Here is a 21,015-nt window from a genome sequence, read left to right as displayed (position 1 = left end):
ACATAACTACATTCTTTTTTTAACCTAATTCCAAAAAGGGGCCATTTACATGTTTTATGCTTTGAAAGGGGAATTGTAGAAATGAGTTTGCGTTACAAAGTGAACGTGTGCCTGAAGATCATTACTTTGCCTTTTTTCTTTGCTGTAAGAAGCAGGGTGTAGCAGTAAATAATAGATCAGGGCCTAGTTTTGCAACAGTGAGACAAGACGTGTAAAATCCTGTCTTGTAAAATACTCCGCTGTTCTGTAATTGAATTCATCTTGAAAATACAGTTGCATTATAGCTTGGGAAAGAGAGCATAAGTTCAACTCCTGCCCTGCAGGCTACATGGTTCTTAAAAGTGAAGATAATTTAAAGCTATACACAAAGTCTAAAGTCTTGCTACAAATTTAAGATAAGTTAAAAAACATATGGTAGGTGCTACTAATACACATTCATTTACTGTTTCAAGTCAACTGGCCTTCTAATGTTTAATTCGTGAGGCTCTTGGGTACCAAAATGCCTTATTTTCAAGATCTGCTTTCTACAAAACAACCAGTTTCATATCCGCCCATGGTTTCCAAGTACAACTGTTGTGAATGCCCTGACTCTGATATCATCCTCTGAAAATTCAAGCACAAGCTTTTCCTGTAATTTGACAACAAAGTGTTGCCTTATGGTTGTGACATTCAGTCTCTGAAGGTCACTTTCTCTGGTTTGTGCATCTAGTACCATGAAAGTGGGGAAAAAAACACCAGCACAAGACTTCATTTATAAAGAAGAAGTGCTTTCACACTGCCTGCATGCACCACAGCAAATAGCAGGGTACTAATGAGAGTTGAAATCTAAATCAATGCTTTTTTTCCTTGAAAGAACCCAGATCGATCTTTCAGTTCAGACTGAAGTATCACCTCCATATAAAATTGTCTCAAAACAAATTCTTGTTTCGCCTTCAGTTTCTCAACTGGTTGCTACTTGTTCTGTTTATGTGAAATGTTTTTTTTTTCTTCATTCATTATTCCCTGTGCGAAGACTTTTTTGAATCCCTCCTCCTGAGTTACAGTATATTCTTTCACTGGCAGCTGAAGTTTATGGATACAAACCATCCTTACTGTCCTGGTCTTGATAGTAAAATTCAGGGAAACAAAAATGTTTTTAATAATTGGACTGATCAACCAGCATGATTAATCCACACTATATTTCAATATCACCTTGGAACCTGATCTTGTTAGATCAGAGACGTTAATACTGGTGTGTCCTAGCTAAATTCCACTTAAGACCAAAATGTGACCTAATTTCCCCTTTAAATTTCCCACTTCATGCAGTTCAGTCCACCCTAATTAAAGTGTGACAGGGAGTGATCTGAATAATAAGCTTTATCGGAGTTACTCACCTGGCTGGGGAGAATAACAACCCATTGATGGGGCTGTTTCTGTGAAAGATGAGCCAGGGATCTGCTCCAAGGGAAAGATGAGGTGGACAGATGCAAAACTGAAACACACAGGATGCAGGAGTAAGCAAGATGCATGATATTTCTACGGTAAATCGACAAGCGGAAGTGAGCGGAATTAGGTTTTGACCTCCTACCCAAAACGTCTGTTTCAGAATTTCCAACTAGTGAACCTTCCCTGATCTGCTGTATACAGGAGCTACTGTACTGTGTCTTGCATGTTAGCACTATGAACATGCCATCATATATTTGTAAGGGAACTAGTGAAGGTTTATTCCACGCTGAAAAGAGAAGAAAAGAAACACAACATTTCGGCTGTGGAGCCTTCTTTGGGTGTGTTTCTTTTCTGTTCAGTGTGGAATAAACCTTCACTTGTTCCTTTGCAGCCTACGCATGCTGACTCAGCCACCTACGTGAACTACATCATACATTGTGTTTTGTTTCAGATGATAATTCCCCCAAATTAAGGACAGTCCTCTGCAACAGGTCTATGTAGATAATACTCCGTGGTGCTGGTGTACACAGTGCACCATTAGTGCTGTGCTTTGAGAGACAACAGAGAGGTGGTGGAGACGAAAGATGTTAAATAATGTCATGCAATAACGAGCTAAAGAAACCAGTGATAGTTAAAAGCTTTGGAAGGCTGCCACAGTTTCAGAATCGCAGGCCACTCTATGGGATTATTCCTCTTTCCCTTTCCACTAAGCACATTTAATTTGTGTGTTGGCAGGTCATCTGATTTACTGTTCCATCATTGTTCAGCCTACTCTATTCTGCTGTTGGTGCACAACACTTGGGCTATTCCCTTATGTGATTAGTATATATATTAACCATATGCAATACACACCTACACTGTAGGTAACACGTTCTATACAATTATTTCTTTTTCAATCACTGGCATAAAATTTTGATGCATTTCACTTTCTCCTTCCAACATCTCTGAATATAAATGCACTATTAAACCTTTTTTTTCCAGATACAAGCCAAAATGAACACAATCACCATGACTGGATTCTAGCTGTGTTTTTAGAAAAATGTGCACATCTGACTAATTTATTTGGTGTCATGCATTATTAAATCCCTTTTCTTCAGTATTTAGAGCTTGATTGTCTTAAAACCCGTCGTTAGCTTTCTCTAATCTTTTGTGGGGCTTTTGCAGCACGTGTATTCAGTATCAACTTTTTTTTTGAAGATAAGTAGATGCAGTCATCAGTCCCAAATGCTGCATACATGTGGTTGCCAAGATACAATGTACAGAAGCTGGTACAAGGCCTGAAAAGATCCTGAAAAGGCCGGTTATGACCTTTACCAAGATTTACATTTTGTAGTTGTAACAGATTTTCTAACTACCAAACGATTATAAGTATGCTTGCGGTCAGCTTTCGCCTCATGAATTTGCTTTTATTGGAACTTTACTTTCCATTAATATGCCAGTGTGCTTTACATGTTTGTGAATTTTAACAGGGTCTTGAAATTGTTTTTTTATTTTTATTTTATCCAAGCAGTAAGTACTTTCTTTAGCCTTAAAGTATAAGAAGGTGTAATACAACATGATCTTTCAATGGAGCCGGTATCAACCCTTTGTGAATAGACCGTAATACCATTCAAATCAGAAGGCCCTGCTGTTGTCCTCCTCTTTCCCACCAGAACATGTCAGTGATTAAATAAGCTGTACGAACCTCGTATGTTGCAATTGTTGTAACAGAAAGCATATTCTGGATCCCGAGATGAAGTTAAACAGAAGAGTTTATTGCATGCAAGGAACAATATTGCCGAAGTCTTGTTTCCCGTAAGAAACAACAAAACCGAAGTATTGTTCAAAGTGCTGGTACAAACTTTAGGTTTATATATCCTTTCCTTGCTGCTTCTGACGTCACTCGTTATTAAGGTAAAGGGGGGAGGTCACGTGTTTGGCCAGTTTACAGCTTTTTGCCCAAATGGTCAGGGATTAAGTCCCCAGGGGGTTCCCTAGCTCTCCTAGCATCTGGCATCCTTATCAGTTCTCCCTTTCCTGCCATAAACTCCTGTTGCTTAGAAGTCTAATCTTCAAGCAGAAAGGACTTAATTTAACCCCCGTCTTTACTTTTACTTCACAATTAATAAACTTGGTTGTTAAATGTTTGCTAAAAATGTAAAACCGAAGTTCAATAGGAGGGTCAAATCCTTAATCTCACACGTACGCGTAAATATTGTATTTCGCCTGCAGAACACCCTCTTCCCAAGTATCTTTTGCTTCACTGCTCCCTGTGCCCCATCTTCACCTTTAATGCCTGCAGCAGTCTCCTCCCTGGTTAATTTCTCAAAAGCAAGGAAAGAGAGGTGTAAAGAGTGGGTCTAATACAGCCAAACAGTACAAGTACACTATCCTTTTAGATTACTTTACATTTCTGCCTAAAGCAAAATAAAAAGCAAAAGCTTTTAACTGATTACTAAGCCGATTTTGGTGTTTCTGGGTCGGGTTGTACATTTCCTTTGTATTTCTTATCTCTTTTAAGTGTTTACAGTGTCTTGGAAAAGGATTCACCCTGCCAAGTGATGTCACTGTACAGTGTATTCACTACATAGGTCTTCACATGGACTGTTAAGATGTGGAGTGAAAACAAAGGCTGAATCTTGTTGAAGGTTTGTTAAAAGTAAACAGCTGAAATAATGTGGAATACATATTAATTAACTTTACACATTCTCAACCGCTTGAAAGGCTTTTTGGCTCGTGCAGTTTCTTAAAATAAACCACGCTGAAAGTACTGCATCAGGGGGCCCAAATGATTTAAATTATTGATTCAGATATAATTTGAGGAGCTGTGGCCTTAACCAAAGCCCATAAGCCACTGATGAACACAAAGCTTCTTACAGTGCAAAAAGAAGGATTTGCATCCTATAAGATACAACAACTTTGTCTTCTGCATTCAGCCAGTGCACTGTAATTGGTAGCTGCCAAATACTGGACATGGACTTAATTGTTTTCCCAAAGTGAGTATAAAACCCTTTAGGTTTTCTCTTCACTATTTTAGTTGGCACTGAAAGTATGAGCAGAAAGGTTCTCTTGAGTGGCATTTCGTTGCTTGAAGTGATTAATGTTTACTAGGAATGCCAAGGAACAATAGAAATGCATTAGGGTTTGAATATTTTAAAATGCTTTTCACTTAGGAGAAAGAAGTATTAAAATTTTATCTACCAATAAATTGACAACACGTTTTTTTGGTGGAAATTGACTTAACGCCTAATCTAAGTTTTCAAACATTTCAGGATGTGTGGCATGACCATATATTTTGAAAACGTTTGACAGTACTAACGGCGGTCGAAAATTGCAAACCTCTTTGCAATTTCCTCTTTTTGCAAGTCATCATCACCCTTTATTAACCCTGCTCGATGAAGGACCCTTCCACAAACATCCGTCTTCAAATTCTCTCATTCATCTTGATCTGGCCAGCATATTGATTTCATATTTCGTACGTCTTCAAGAGGGTCTTTTTACATGTTTGTTTTTTTGTCACTGTGCTTTTCCCCCTCGATCTACTCCCCTTTATTTATGTGTGTCCAGTCCATTTCTATTTTAGTGACACCGCTAGTTATTCCAATTTTGTATTTCCATCTCTTCCTATTACTCCAAACATACAGTACATTTCCCTCTGCTTCTTTCAGCTTTTTTTTTTCGCATTCATGGTCTAGATTTCACATCCATGCATTAATGTGGGCAGCACAGTTTAATAAAATGCCTTTCAATTTGGGCTTAAAGGCATTTTGTCTGTTTAGAATCAAGTCTAGTCTTTCAAACTCACTTTAAGACATTTTTAATGTTTTCTGTTGTGGAGATTTGTTTTTCTTTTGTTCTTAGCTCTTCTGTCTTAATGATATTTTCTTTACTTGAGGAAGCCATATTTGTTAAACATCTTTTGCAAGGCAACAATACATGTATTGTGTATATAGTATTATTTTTGTGGAAAATGGATACATTAATAAAATACTGGAACAATTTCTAAATATACCAGTTTGACAGTCAGTTACTAAATAATTACTGTAAACATTTACCAGTGTGTCAGTTAATCTTTAATATATCCAGTTCATTTGTAATTATTTATAAATTGGGGTAGATTATAAATTGACTGGTTATTTTATACATTTACTAATTTTCCAAATAAGCTATAACTCATGTTTTTCCATTATGTATCAAGTAGTTAATTCTGGGAACATGCTTTTTGAAAGGAAATGATGAGAAAGAAAGGAAATTGCATAAGATTTCATGGTCACTCAATTCCATTCAATTCAACTTTATTTGTCATTATACTTACACAGGTGCATAGTATAATGAAAAGTGTTTCTCATTAGTCTTTCAGGTGCAGTATATACTGTATATATAGAACAGCAGACAAGACAATAGACAGAAAATACAATTACAATAACAGAGTAAACAAAAGTATGGTACCAGTGCGACAGTACTCATATCTGTTAAAAACTGTGCAAAAGTACACAACAGAGCAAAGTACACAAACAGAGCAAAACAGTGTAAAATAATACGGCAAACAGTGCAAAATAATATGGCGATTATCAAATAGTACAACTATCAACTACAATCAAGCACAGTTTTAGGTTCAAGTATGGCTTACATTCAATTGTCAGAGGTATGGTTTATGTAGTGGTGTAGGAGTACAGTCATTGTGGGTACAGGAAGAAGTGAGGAGATATCATAGTTTGGTGGGTGGGAGTGGGAGGGGTCACCAGCTTGACGGCTCTGGGGAAGAAGCTATTTCGGAGTCTTGTTGTGTGCAACTGGAAAGTCTGGAACCTTCTACCAGATGGTAGGGGGACAAACCAGTTGTGACTGAGATGAGTGGGATCAGTCATAATTGTGGTGGCTTTTTTCAGACACCTGGTGTAGATTTCCAGGATGGATGGTAAGGCACTGCCGATGATGTGTTGGGCAGTTTTGACCACCCGCTGCAGGGTCTTGCGGTCGGATGCGGTGCAGTTGCCGTACCAGACTGTGATGCAGCTGGTCAGTACTCGCAAGATATTGTGCTAATGTGTACCACATTACTCAGGCCACCTGTCTTGTGGCAAGTCTGCTTAATAATAGATAAACAAAAATGCCAAAAGTGAAAACAACATTTTTTAAAATTAATTTATAAAAAATCTGAATGAAACATAGTGCAAGGATGAACAATGTGCATTATAAGCATCAGTATTCCAAACAGTGGGCTTTCAGGTTAAAATACTGATTGACCTTTCTTGTGTGTAAGCATATGAATATATTCTACAAGATCACTACCAGTGTTTCTGTGAGTGAGAGGTTCTATCAATCTGTTCTGGCGAGCGCGATTTTCTACACGGTGGTGTGCTGGGGCTCTGGGATTAGAGCTGTGGATTCTAACAGGCTGAACAAGCTCATCAGCAGAGCAAGCTCTGTCGTTGGGTCTGGCCTGGACCCCCTGGAGGTCTGGCTGAGAGGAGAATGGTGTCCAAACTAGAGGCCATCATGGACAACATCTCCCATCCCCTCTATGACATACTTGTAGAAATGAAGAGCACGTTCAGCAATAGACTGATTCATCCACGGCGCGCCATAAGACTGTACAACGCATCCATCTTGCGTCTGGGCAGAGGCAACATTGACAGTGACCTGTTTCTGGACTGAACAGTAAACTGCTACATCTGTTCTTTTTCTTTTTCCTGTGTGCAACAGTTTTTGTAAAAAATATATGCCAGGGACTTGTGCAATACATTTATATTTATATTTATATTGTGCAATACAATATATTGTGTACTGTTCTGTTATGGTTTGTTCTTTGTGTGTTCTGGACTGTGAGTAACTCTTCTTAGTGCACTTCTCACTGTACTGATTGTATTGTATTATTATTTGTTACACTGTTGCTGTGTTGTCTGTGTTAAGCTGCTGTTGCACTGCAATCTCAAGGACAAATCAGCATCCTATTTTACAAGAGCATCCATGACTTGTTTGTGTTGAAAAATAAAAGAGCTCTTGAACTTTGAAGCATATTTGATGGATCATATTCAGTACACATTCACCTACTTAGTGACTTTTCCTTGTAAACATCTTTTTATATAAATTTGTATTACACCCATCCATTTTTAACCACTTCTTCCAATTCAGGGTCACAGAGGAGCCAAGACTACTGTATCTCAGCAAGCGATGGGCAAAAGGCAGAGTATATCCTGGACAGACAGACAAGACACTCAGACCTATGGCCAATTTTCCCAGAAGCCAATTAACCTACCAGAATGTTTTTGGACTATAGGAAGTACCTGGAGGAAATCCATGCAAACATAGGGAGAACATACAAACTCCATACAGACAGCACCCCAGGTCCAGAATTGAACCTAGGGCCTCAATGCTGTGAGGCAGCAATGCTAGACACAGCACCATCATTCTGCCCTAATTTGTGCTACAATGATTTCCAAAGTTAAAATTTTAGCAATTGAAACCCTTTTAAAGTCTCACACTTTTCAATATGTGTTCTTTTTCTGTACACTGACATAAACTATCCTGTCAATATTGGGCAAACTCCTAAAATGTTTAAAGGTTATAGAATCTGTACCTGCTTTGTATTGGCGGGTTAGATTTTAGTGTGACACTGTGGTCCATTTAATGGGTGATAAAATCAGGGGTCTCTCAAAGTTAGCAACAGTGGCACAAATGTAAGTTACGTTTAGGAACAATAAACACACAAAACAGGAGACACTTCTTTACACAGAGTATTTTGGGGAAACTCCCAGATCAAGCGGAAGTTGTCCCCTGCTTCTGTCCTGCAGGAATCAAATGGTTGGAATTCTTAAATAATTCAGCTACAAGCAGACAAACAAACAAGGTCCAGTAGCCTCCTCTTCTATGTAATCGTTCTGAAGTTGTGTCTGTCTGGGTCAACATTTGAACAGTATCGGAAAATAAAGTTTGCAAATGAGAGATCATTTACTGTGGCGTATTCCAAACACTGTATTTTGATTCATATTTCTCTAAATGTATTCAGTAGAAAAAGAACAATCCTAAACCAGACCTTGGTTCCTTGGGGAAGCCAGGGGGCATTTGAGTGTACAGATGGCACCTACCAGAGAAACACAGGGGTACTGAGATTCTCACAACATGGTAGTTAAAACTAGCCTGAGGTAAAACATCAAAATGTTACATTTCTATTTAAAAGGAAGTAGAAGTATTTTTTCTAAGATTTTCAAGAAAACTGGGTAAACATGGACTTAATGTGGAAAGGCCATGGCTTGCTCAAAAGATCCTAAACTTGGTACAGTACAGTAAGTACAGTAATTGTGCTATGTACTGTATAATTGTAATTCAAGCAGGTACTGTAGCTGCGTCAGCATGCGTAGGTTGCAAAGGAACAGTAAAGGTTTATTTCATACTGAAAAGAGGAGAAAAGAAACACAACGTTTCGATCTTTACGTGTTCCTATGTACTGTATAATTCTGCTATGTACAGTATATGAGTTTGGCTCGGTGGGATATAGGATATAGGAAGGCTTATTTCCCGAACATACTTTGTTTTGATTCAGACAAGCTGATGTGAATTTCAAAGCATCTGCTAAAAAGAAGAAAATGCTGTGCTGTGGGCAACTTCAGGCTTTTCACAGAAGAAGTCATGAAGGTCTGCTTACTGAAGGAATTCAGGCTGCTTGTCACTTCACTGTCTCATCAGTCAGAGAGAAGCAGTGATCCCTAAAGAGCAAGATGCTTTTGGTATATTGTGTACAGCATGCTAATGGCCTTCACCGACACGTTATAAGACATACTGTTTAACGTCTTTAAACTCCCAAAAGACCTTATCTGTGTGATTAGTGCATATAGTGCTGATGAAAATAGCATGTTCACATTCTTATTAGTTTTGCATCAAGTGAGAGAATGTAAACATTTGTAACATAAATAATTACATTTTGTGTGTATAAGGATACATTTAATTAATGCAGTTAAAGAAATTTAATATTAATGGATGTCATGTCTGTATAGTGGTACAGCAGACATGGTAAGACTGTAGGTTGGACTGGGTTTACACTACAAAATTCATTTACAGTCATTAATTATTGATTGTTCTGGGCTAGAAAATGTAGAACATGTATGCATTGGAACTCCTTGTGCTTTTATTAATTTCTCTACCCCTTAACTCCTCAGTCTCCATATAGTATGTGTTTAATATTGAAGATTGTTATTTATGGCTAAAGCATATACTGTATTCTGTAGTATTCAAGAGGTTTCCCTAGGCTCTGAAGCAGGGCGAAGAGTTTTTCATTTCTGCCTGACTACTATACATTTTGTAGTAGTTCAGGTGGGTAGCTGCGTCAGCATGCGTAGGCTGCAAAGGAACAAGTAATAGGTTTATTCCATGCTGAGAAAAAGAAGAGAGAAAACACAACGTTTCGGCCGTGGAGCCTTCTGAAGGCTTCCATGCACACCCGAAGAAGACTCCACGGCCGAAACGTTATGTTTTCTCTTTTCTTTTTTTTCAGCATGGAATAAACCTATTAGTTGTTCCTTTACTGTACATTTTGTCTTCATGAAGACTGTTGTTGTCTATAAGCCATGCAGAATATGGGAAAACTAACTAGTTTGGAGTTTTTAGGCCATTTACTCCTGTTTTGTGGCCTGTCTTATTAAAGACTTGATTAGAAATTTCAAGTGTTTTCTAATTATCACTGCAGAGACTATCATGACAGAAAGGTCATAATACTCGTGGATCTGGCGGATTGTTATGATGTAATCATTCCCTAATTATTTAACTTGAACCTCAGTGGTGATGAAATGGAAATTAGTTTCCATTATAATACTTAATCAAAGCAATCCTTAAAGCTACCCTGCCTAGTATAAATGTTTGAAGAAGAGTGGTTACTTTCCTTGTGTGTGCCATTGCCAATAACTTTCATTTTATTTGTTTAAAAATACTGGAAACAATACTGAAGGATGAAATGAACTTTGAAACTATTAAAATAAATTGTGTACTAGGGCCACTTCAGTGCTTTAAAATACAATTTATTATATGACAATATTTGTTGAACAAATTAATATAAAAGGCTATAGTTGTGATGATTTTATATAGGTGTGTGTTTCACCCGATTTGAATTAATGCCTGAGAATCTTTTCTTTTCCATTAGTGAGTTCAGGTCCCTTTTTCCCCCTCATAATAGGCTTTCCATTTTACCACTCTCTGCACCTTATGTACAATAATTGGGCTTTAAAATTTAATTACTCAGGAGCTGTGGGACCAAAAAGATAGAGACAAGCACATTGTATTGTGGCACACACTGGGAACCATTAATGTTTTTTTATTCAGAATAGATTTCTTTCAAATTGGCTGATGGAAATATTGGCACTGACGAACCACAGGTCCCTGAGTTTTTCACATGGAGAAGCCATGCTGCATTATTGTAAAATAGTAATTGTAAAATGAGAAAATCCGATAAAGGTAATTTTTAGCTCTGTACTTAACCAAATCTGAAAAAATCTATCAAAAAGAAGTTCTCATTTTCAGCAAAGACCTGGAGACCCATTTAAACAGCAGGGCATTTATTGAATCAATCTGAGTGAAGTACTTTGCTCAAGACTACAACAGCAGCTCTGCACCTTGGATTTGAACCCAGGCCTCGTTCTTTGTACTTTGTAATATGTTTTTAAAATAAAATGTTTTTTAGATTGTTTTAGGTATGTTAAGGACATCATTAAAATCACATATAGTCCGTATACGATTTTAGTGATGTCCTTAGCATTAAATGTCAATTAAATGCATTTATAATTGAGGGCTTATGTGACAAAAGGAACCATATGCTTTTGGATCATGTTTTCTCTCTCAAACTGTATCCTAATGAATAACCCTTGGTTAAAGTTTTGGCAGCAAATTAATTCCTGAACAAAATAGTCCCATATTTACTGCTATACAGGTTTGAAGTCTTTTTGTTGCCTAGAAGTCTAAACCTTTCAATGTCGAGATAAGCAGATCACAGCAGTGTCCTCAGAATGTTTTTCATGTGGGCTGTGCTTTATTCATCACAAACTGTTCTCTGTTCTCTTTAGTTGAAACTTCTAAAAAATATTTGCTTCAGTATTAAGACTCTTGGTTCCCCCATGGAAAGAGAGAACAAAATTACTGTAATGGAGGTTGATACCAACTGATGTCCTACCTCTGTTATAGTTTATTGAGGGACTCTGGCTATTGGCTGTAGTGAAATTGTCCTGATTTGTCTTGGACATAACATTTAGTCATCAAAGTATTATGCGTATTGTACTCAAGGGCTCTCCTACATCTTTTCATTTATCAGGGTATGGCTAATTTGTAACAAGTCAATAGTTAAATACTGTACACTACACCAGCATACATTTAGCTTGTGGTGTGTGGTTTGTACAAGTCTCTTGAGGTGCACTTTAAGAGGACAGAACCTGATAACTGTCGAAGACAGGGAAGATATCTGGTATTTTACAAATTACAAATAAGACTCAATCTGGGAGAGTACCTGGGACTCTAAAGGAGGAGAATTCTGGACTTTTGTGTTTAACTTTGGAAATGCAATTTAATTATTCCCAAGGCAGAGAGAGACATTGATAAATGCATGAATAATGATTTTGACACATATACCACGTGAAAGCTGTCACAGTGCTGGCCCAGTCTCTATGATGAGGTAATATATTAGAAGAGAGCATCCACAGGTGTATTGTGTATGTAACAACAAACAGAATAAGGGCTTTGAGTGTTTAATGGCTGATGTTGTTTTCATTGTGGACTTCCAATCTTAATTTGGTTATAAAACAGATTAGACCATTTCACCTTACCATGTTCAAGGTTTCCTATAAATCACTATAACGCTTGCTCATAGATGTACATTCCATACATAAGAAACTCAAAATAGACTTATTTTTGTTTAATTATGTATTTATGCAATACCGGCTGTTATAACCCCCAAATACCAAATACCGTGTGTACACCTCTAACAGGTAATAACTGTTGTAAACTAAACTAAACTAAAACCTGTGAATGCTACTAGAAGCCAAACAGACCATCAGTTCGTAATTGCTATAGCAATTTATTTCTTTATCTATTTACATAGCGATAAGAATTTAATGACGGATTTCCAATGAGGGGAAAAACAACTCCACAATCCAGCGTTTTGTGACTCAGAATGTATCTACCTATGTTACGTTTATGATCTATTGCGTTCATTTTGCAGTATGAGTTCAAGGCCAAGAATATCAAGAAGAAGAAAGTGAGCATTGTGGTGTCGGTGGACGGGGTCAAAGTGATCCTGAGAAAGAAACAGAAGGTAGGCCTGAGAAACAGGAGGTCCTGACTCTCCACTGTCATTAAAAAGGGTGTTTCTCTAAAAGAGTAGGGGTGTTAACCCGGGTATCCTGACCGAATTTCCCCCTGGCCTTTACCAATCATGGCCTCCTGATAATTTTTGTCCCCTGGCCTCTTAAACATTTTTGAATTGGCTTCATCACTGGCGCACTTTGACTGCAGTTGCGTCATCCAGGTGTTGGCTACACATTATCTGTAAAGCACTTTGAGAGAAGTGTCCGGAAAAGCACTATATAAGTATAAGGAATTATTATTATTAGACTAAAGCCCAGAGGGTTGTCTTTTTGTCCTAGGTTATATTCCACAAAGATAAAAAAAACTCAGCAATAAAATAATCTCACACCTGATCTAACCTTACAGAAGCTTCTCGGTTTCTTTTGACACTCAAACCTCCTGTAGTCTCTGTTTATTCCCACACTTGCGCCATCTACTTGTCCAGCCTTAGCTACTGTTTTTTTTCTGTATCTGTTTTCTCTTGTTCTTGCGCAGTGTGTTTAACAGTATCTTTTTAATTCTTTACGGCAGAGGAAAGAATGGACATGGGATGAGAGCAAGATGTTGGTGATGCATGACCCTATTTACAGGCAGGTGGCTTAATTGACATTTCCCTTTCTATCCCATTTCTCCCCTCATTACCACATCGATAAGCAAACAAACACATCAGTAACAAATCAGTCTCATCCTGTTGATACTTCCCATCCGTTTTATTGACTAAGGGTATGACCATGAAATTCAAGTAACACCCTCAATTTAAATACAATCACTTTATTTCTGTTCTAGTATATAAAATAGTCAGTACAGTCCTCTGCATACAGACTAGTTTTGCATATAGTCCATGAATTACATAGATATTTATGTATCTGAATATATAATATAAATATTAATTATTTAGAATAATCTGGCTTTACTGCAGTATTGTAAATTAGACTTACTGGGCATGATGATTTTGCAATATAAGATCACTTTATTAGCCATATACAATTTCTTGTATTAGAAATTTGTCTTTTCGCAGACCCCAACTTGCTCTCCATAAGACACACAGACAGGGAGAGAAGCTTGGGGTCAGAGCGCAGGGTCAGCCATTTTATACAGCGCCCCTGGAGCAGCTGGGGTTAAGGGCCTTGCTCAGGGGCCCAACGGAGTAGGATTCCTCTGCCGGCCACAGGATACAAACCAGCAACCTTCCAGCCACAGGCGCAGAGCCTCACCCACAGGGCCACCACACCACCCCTCTATATACCATATAGAGTTGTAATTCTTTATGTATAATTTTTGCATAAATAATATATGGATCATATTTCAGGCTTTTGAAACCATCCCAGCCACTGCTCAGAAAATAAGAGTGATAACATGTAAAAGCACTGAGTTGTAGATGGGCAGCTCCTGTTCACTTAAAATTGAAATGAATCAAGCACAAAGTGGCCAAAAGATGTGAATGCCAGTTTCCTGGTCAATTTCTACCTCTGAATGCAAGGAATTCCTAAAATGTCTAGGCACTTTTATTTTAATCCACTGATATTTTGATGAGAATGAGTAACGCACTTTCAAACAGATTTGATTTGGAAAATCGTAATGCAGGGGCAACTTTTCTTTATATTTAATAAGAATTTGTAGAGTTTGGTTGTGTTTTCAATTATTCATTTTGACCATCAAAATTCATTAGCTTTCAGATTGTGGAGATCCATTGTACTGCTTCCCGTTGGTAGTAACGTCTAAATATTGAGTGACCTGTGGTCAGTCTTCACTCTTCAAGCGTATTCTAAGGCAGACATTCCTGTTACTGTATCTCAACATTTGCTGATGTGCTCATTTCGAAAGGACGTATTTAAATAACTAATTTTCTTAGCCGAAAAATATTCTTAAATGACAAGGACTGAAAGAATCAAGTGATGTCAGAAATGAATTATTTATTTTTCTTGGCACACACACACACAAAAAAGGAAAACTACTCAATTGCTTGGGTTTCATGTCACTTTAAAATAAGAACCAGTTTGCTGTTAGAACAAATAGCAAAAGCAAGGTTAAGGTATGACAAAGAACAGCCCAGTTTTTGTGAGGCATCCATGTTTGCAAAGACTGGGGAGAAAGTTGAGGTCTAAGACTAAGCTGTGTGTCTCCAGAATCATAGACATAAGCGAACCTTTTTAGTCTTGAAAGACTAGGAGGAGACCTGATACAAGTATTCAAAATCTTCAGAGGCAGTGAACCTTTTCAGAATGAACAATGAATCATGGGCAGGAGGACACAAGTGGAAAGTATGTGAAAGTTCATTTAAAACCCAAAACAGGGGGCACTTTTTTACCAGTGCGTTGTGAGAGTATGAAACAAGCCACCCAGCAATGTTATCAAAACCCATATCCTGGCTTCTTCGAAACTGCTTAATGAAAGCTTTGGATCAGTTAGCTACTAACTAGCAAATGGGTTAGATGGTGGTCTCCCCTCATTAACAACAGTTCTTATGGGGTGAGGAGTGGACTCTATTTGATATAGTACTTCTGAAAGGATTTTGTGTCTTGCTATTTTCAGTCAGTATTTAGAATAACACCAGCAGAATCCATATTATTCTTGTTGCTTCCAGCACTTTGACTGCTGAAAGTTGTTTTACTTATTTGTTATGTTTATGGTTGTATTAGAAAACAGTGTGAATTGCTCTAATTTTCACAGTTTATACTGCTCCATTTAATGCTTGTAAGTGTTTACATACCACAACATACCCCACAGTGTACTGTAGAAACAGACCTGAGATCAGACAAGCCAATTGGCTTCATATAAAGTACAGCAGCCCAAGTAATAAGTGAATCTCTCTCCACAGACTAATTAGCCAGATGCCCTACAAGGTGCGACATTTTCTAAGATATGAAAATATTCAATTTGTATATAATTTCCAAGGACTGCATCCTAGTGTGTCGTGCGATGGTGTCACATTACCATTTTTATAACAATTTTTATAACAGTGTTCTACTTAAAGTAAATGCTGTTAAATTTCAGTAGGTTACAGCAAAAGGCATCTTTCATTCTAGTACAGTATGGTTTACAGACTGAACACATTAATATGGATATCAAGTAGTTCTAGATTTCTTTTTTTATAAGCTGGATAAAGAAAGAAAAAAGGGAGATATGATTGTGGCCTTGCCAAGCCTTGAACTTTGTTAAAGGACATTATTCTTCCTCAAAAACTTTTTTTTAACTTTAAAAATGAAAAGATTTCCCCTGCATTAAGAGTTTCCAAATCAAGTCTGTCTTAAAGTACTCGTTTTCTTCTCATGAAAATATCAGTGGATTGAGCACATTAGTATGTATGTTAAGTAGTTCTAGGTTTCTTTATTTCTAAGCTGATTGAAGAAAAAAACATGACATGATATGATTGTGGAAGATGTGATATGATTGTGGCCCTTCTTACTCAAAACATGTTTTTGTATTTAACGTTTATAACACATATTTCAGGATTTTCTACGTGTCCCACGATTCGCAAGACTTAAAGATCTTCAGTTACATTGCGCGGGATGGAGCCAGCAACACTTTCAGATGCAACGTCTTCAAATCGAAGAAGAAGGTACAGAGATCTGCCAGCACTAAGTCAAATCTCTCATTTGCGTGTGGTTCACAGACTGAACGCTGAACATGGTAGTTCAGTCAGCTGTAAATATATGATGTTCCGCTTGAGAGAAGGGATGGACGTTGTGGAGCTTTTGTGGTTTGGCAACACTTGGCGACACTTTGCCAAGTCAACTATGTTGTTGGACTTGTTGTACAGAATCTACATTCTCTTATTCATTTGAGACAAGCTGTTGAAGATTGCACTGCTGTCTAGCTGCTGTTTAATCAGCTGTGTCTGTGTGAACAGCTGCTGCACTTTCTTCCCATTTTTACATGGATAGAAAACACCAAAGTACCCAGTTACCTGACCTTCCCATATTCTGTGATGGCCATGAGCCACAAATTGCCTGTTTGAGCCACAAATTGCATGTTTGTAGATTCCTGACAGTCAGCCCTTAGTGGCACCGAACGTTTTATTACTGTGTTAATAAAGCCAAGTAATATACAGATAACCTAACAAAATCATTTTAATGCAATCATAATTTAAGTAATTACTGAAAAGGTGTTCAGGTTTGTCACTTTTTTAAGTATGGTTCAGCAGTTCAACCTCAATAAAAGCAGACACCTCTGAACTGCAGTTTCAATGGAAATAAATGTTAGTGTTATTATTTCATTTAATTTCATTTAGATTCGTGTCTCAGTTTGAATTCAGGTGTTACTGTACAAGTGCAGGACTCCTAGACATTATGAGTTAGCTCGACTCTCCAGCAGCTGAAATAAAAATAAGAATGCCTTATTTGATTCCTCATTAACAGACCATGAGAAAGGAGCAGATTTGAGTGGAGAGGTACTGGTGCATTTCTATGTATTATTAGGTCTTAATCAGGAAGAAGAAAAAATTGGTATTTCATTGTATTTAAATTGGGAAAAGCGGAGGTTCAAAGAGGCTTTTTTAGATTAATGTCCAAATATGTCCACTGATTTCTGGAATAAGACCACCATAATAATAATAATGTTGAACGTAAGCCACCAAATTGACTTTAAAACTTTTAAAATGTCTACCAGGTAACCAATTGTAGTTTACAGTAGTCTCTTGTTAGCTTTATCCTATACAACATAGCCTCAAGCAGGAGAGACTTAAATCTCTTCCACAGCAGTTTCTGGGATGCAAATTGGATAGAAATACTGACAACCAAGGGACACATCATTTAAAGGGGAACTCCAGTCCCTATTTCTCAAACCAGTTATTTAATCTTGGTAACAGAATAAGTTCATTGATATTATAGAAAAAAATGACAAATTTCTAATTAAGCACAAAATTGTTACCTTTATGAAAGTACTGTAAGTCACCATGTTCACGCAGCTCGCATTTGAGTTCCCACGAGTTCCCTTCCTGCTCACTAGTCATTATAATGGCTAGTGTAATGAGATGTATGAGCGTAAAAATACAGGTTGTGCGTCGGACATTTCACCCCAGAACTGTTCCAACATGATCTGCATGCAGAGTTAACAAGTACTGTAAGTAGTATTTGTCGGCAAAACCATCTCAAAGTCTGGAGCAATATTTCTATTGTATTCACTGGGGTGCTTGTTTACAATGTCATAGGGCCGCAACACGTCACCGGAAGCTTTGTTGCCTTGGTCTGAATCGCAGAACATGGCCCTGCGCACAACTGGAAATGTAGTCTATTTTGTGAAGTTACTGTGCATATTTTACCGTTATTGCAGTTTGAAATGCATTCATCAATGCTGCAGTCTTTCTAACCTCGAAATCTGAAACTAGCGTTTCAGTTTCCCTTTAAATAGACAGGTTCTGCTTCACTATTGTACAGTAGTACAGTCTTATTTTTTCTTTTAAGGCTGAGTGCCAGATCAAGATTTTGATGAAAGAAGACCACAAGAGGGCTATATAAAAGTACCTGAAGTTTACTTTACATAAACATAGCTAATCACTCCATTGGTCATTATATTACAATGCACTAAAAGCTGTGGAAAACAAGATACTACTAGAAATAGTGATTATATGTAAGTTGTAGACTGAGGTGCCCATTAGGTCTCACAACTCTTGGATGCTGGCCTTGATTCTGGACTGGCGCACACTCTGTGTCGAGCTTGAATATTTTTCTCCGAACTTCGAAAAGTGGATCGGCTAAGTAGGGCTGGGCGATATATCGAAAATGTGACGATACCGACGTTAAGAATCTCTCACCGACCTTATTTTGCTTATGTTGGCATGTTTGGTAAAAGCTTTCCCCACTGTGTGTTTTCATGAGCGGTCCCCTTAAAAAAACTTCAACACCCGGTCGTCATATCCAGTCACATGCTTCTGCCTCGTCCAACCATCGTTCTTCATTCAAAACACAAAGAAGCATGCCGGGTGTGAGACAACGGTTCATGCTGAACCCCAGTCAGGCAGGGATGACTCAAGTACAAATGAAGACGAGCTGGTATCTAAAGAAGATGCAGTGTTGATCATTTGGTCATATTTTGGCTTCAGCAAACCGGATACTGAACAAAGAAGTCAGATGTAAACTCTGTCGGAAAACCGTTTCTGTTTCTAGAAGTAACACGAGCAACTTGTTTCATCACTTGAAACACAACCATGTCGTGGAATACGAAGAGTGCATGGCCAAAAAAGAGAGAGACTGACAAACACACTCATGGCTGAAGTGATTCCCCCAAAACAGCTGTCTCTAACACAAACATTTACTAATGCCACTCAACATGCAAAAGGTTTACGCAGATGTAACAAGACAGCTAACGCCATTACATACTACATAGTGAAGTACATGGTCCCCATAGTTACAGTGGAGCATAGTGGTTTCAAAAGACTCATTCAAGCCCTGGACAAGAGATACGTTGTGCCCCCAAGAAAATATTTTTCTCAAACTGTGGTGCCTGACATTTACTAAGTTTAATAGTTTCGCATATTTAAAACGTGATCTTTCAGCATATCATCTAATCATATAATTTCAAGGGTTTAAAAAAAAGAGTGAATTTATCGTTATTGAGGTAAATGTGGGAAATTATCGTGATATTGATTTGAGGTTATCTCGCCCAGCCCTACAGCAAAGTTAATTGGCATGTCTAAACTGTTCATACGTGCTTTGGTGTGTACGTGAACTGGCGTCCTGTCCAGCGTGGAGTCCCACCTTGCACCAGCTGCTTCTGAGAGAACTGGCATCCTATCCGAGAGCAAAGTGATCTGATAATGGATGTATGATAAATAATAGAACTATACACCGGGATAATAAATACAGAGTTTAAAGGAAAAAAAGCATTTTGCTGTGCTGTAAACCAAATAGTATATGAGTCCCAAAACTTGCACTATGCCCTAAGCCCTTCCTCCAAGTCCACACCTCTGTGACGTAGCGCAAGTTTGCTCAAGTATTTGAGGGGCATTGTTATAAAAATGGTAATGGGACCATTACCATTCATTCATGTTGAGCAGGCTCGACTCAAAACGGGCAAAGTAAACTAAGGAAGGTCTTTTTATTCAAAGCTTTGTACTACTGAATCCATTTTATATTGTCTGTCCCAGTACACAAATGATAGTACGGGGAACATAACGCAATCATTCATGTTCATTTTAAGTAAACTAAATAAGGTAAACTTGGCAATACCTCAAAGCTCTGTGCTATAAAATATGTGTACGATTAAATATTCCGTGTACAAAATACACCGCAGGTAAACAAATATTCATTAGTCCAAACGGGGTGACGAATTAAAAGCTTCATGTCACCGCTAGAATACATACAGTATGAATCTGAAGTAGCCTACTGAAATTTTATTTTTACAGAAAATTTGAGTTTTAAAACTGTAAAAATGTTCTATTTTATTTTATTTTCCATGGCAACTTCTCTCTGCTTTGACAGGCTAGAACATGAAATTTCACCATTCCGCAAAGAATTGGGGATGATTCCATGCGGAATGCGGACTCTAATGCGGGCTTCAGAGGAAGGCACTTTGAGGGCGCTTGTGAGCATCCTGGTGACACAAATTTAGAAATGGGACTTGAGCGGGAACACGAAAATGAGGGGCGCAAGCCTGCAAGTGGGGGTATCAGGACACGGCCTGAGTTTGAGGTCAGAGATCGAACACGGTCATACTCAGGCCGTCACTGCTTTTTGAAATGACCCTATAACTGCATGTTGTTTGTCTTGCCCTTAGACCCAGGCAATGCGCATTGTACGCACAGTGGGCCAGGCCTTCGAGGTGTGTCACAAGCTGAGCCTGCAGCACACGCAGCAGAGTGCGGACGGCGAGAGTGACAAGTCAGTGGAGGAGCAGCCAGCAGAGGGTGAGCAGGGACAGGTCGTGGAGCACAAAATGAGCCTCGTAATTAACCGCCCAACGCCATTAAAGACAACTACAGCACCGCCTAAAGCCAAAATGATGTTCATCGATTATTTTATCAAACACCGGGAACTGAAGTGATCATACATTAGGGAAAGCACACTATTAATGTGTGGAGCGGTGGCTCTGTGGCTAAGGATCTGCGTCTGTGGCTGGAAGGTTGCCGGTTCAAATCCTGCAGCCGGCAGAGGAATCCTACTCTGTTGGGCCCCTGAGCAAGGCCCTTAACCCCAGCTGCTCCAGGGGCGCTGTACAATGGCTGACCCTGCGCTCTGACCCCAAGCTTCTCTCACTGTCTGTCTGTGTCTCATGGAGAGCAAACTTGGGTATGCGAAAAGACAAATACCTAATGCAAGAAATTGTATAGGGCTAATAAAGTGATGTTACGTT

General features: G+C 38.3%; 1 protein-coding gene and 1 long non-coding RNA gene across 6 annotated transcripts in view; one reads left to right on the top strand and one right to left on the bottom strand.

Moving 5' to 3' along the window:
- The window catches only part of LOC138224941 (uncharacterized), a 212,181-nt gene that overhangs the window by 1,066 nt on the left and 190,100 nt on the right, over window positions 1–21,015 (bottom strand). Inside the window, exon 2 of the long non-coding RNA XR_011183445.1 lies at window positions 1,374–1,471. This is a non-coding gene — a long non-coding RNA (uncharacterized lncRNA). The remainder of the gene's footprint in view (window positions 1–1,373; window positions 1,472–21,015) is intronic.
- LOC102695231 (carboxyl-terminal PDZ ligand of neuronal nitric oxide synthase protein) overlaps window positions 1–21,015 on the top strand; it is an 85,953-nt gene that overhangs the window by 32,988 nt on the left and 31,950 nt on the right. For all 5 annotated transcript variants that reach the window (XR_001480769.2, XR_011183444.1, XM_015366924.2 and 2 more), the window contains 4 exons: window positions 12,602–12,694; window positions 13,258–13,316; window positions 16,177–16,285; window positions 20,440–20,569. Coding sequence is in view for 3 of the 5 variants with exons in the window: in XM_015366924.2 (XP_015222410.1) it covers window positions 12,602–12,694; window positions 13,258–13,316; window positions 16,177–16,285; window positions 20,440–20,569 (391 nt within the window). In the remaining 2 variants the exon portion in view is untranslated. The remainder of the gene's footprint in view (window positions 1–12,601; window positions 12,695–13,257; window positions 13,317–16,176; window positions 16,286–20,439; window positions 20,570–21,015) is intronic.

The sequence above is a fragment of the Lepisosteus oculatus genome, chromosome 24, assembly GCF_040954835.1.
Source record: "Lepisosteus oculatus isolate fLepOcu1 chromosome 24, fLepOcu1.hap2, whole genome shotgun sequence".
NCBI lineage: Eukaryota > Metazoa > Chordata > Actinopteri > Semionotiformes > Lepisosteidae > Lepisosteus > Lepisosteus oculatus.
This window is presented reverse-complemented; position numbering and strand designations above follow the sequence as displayed.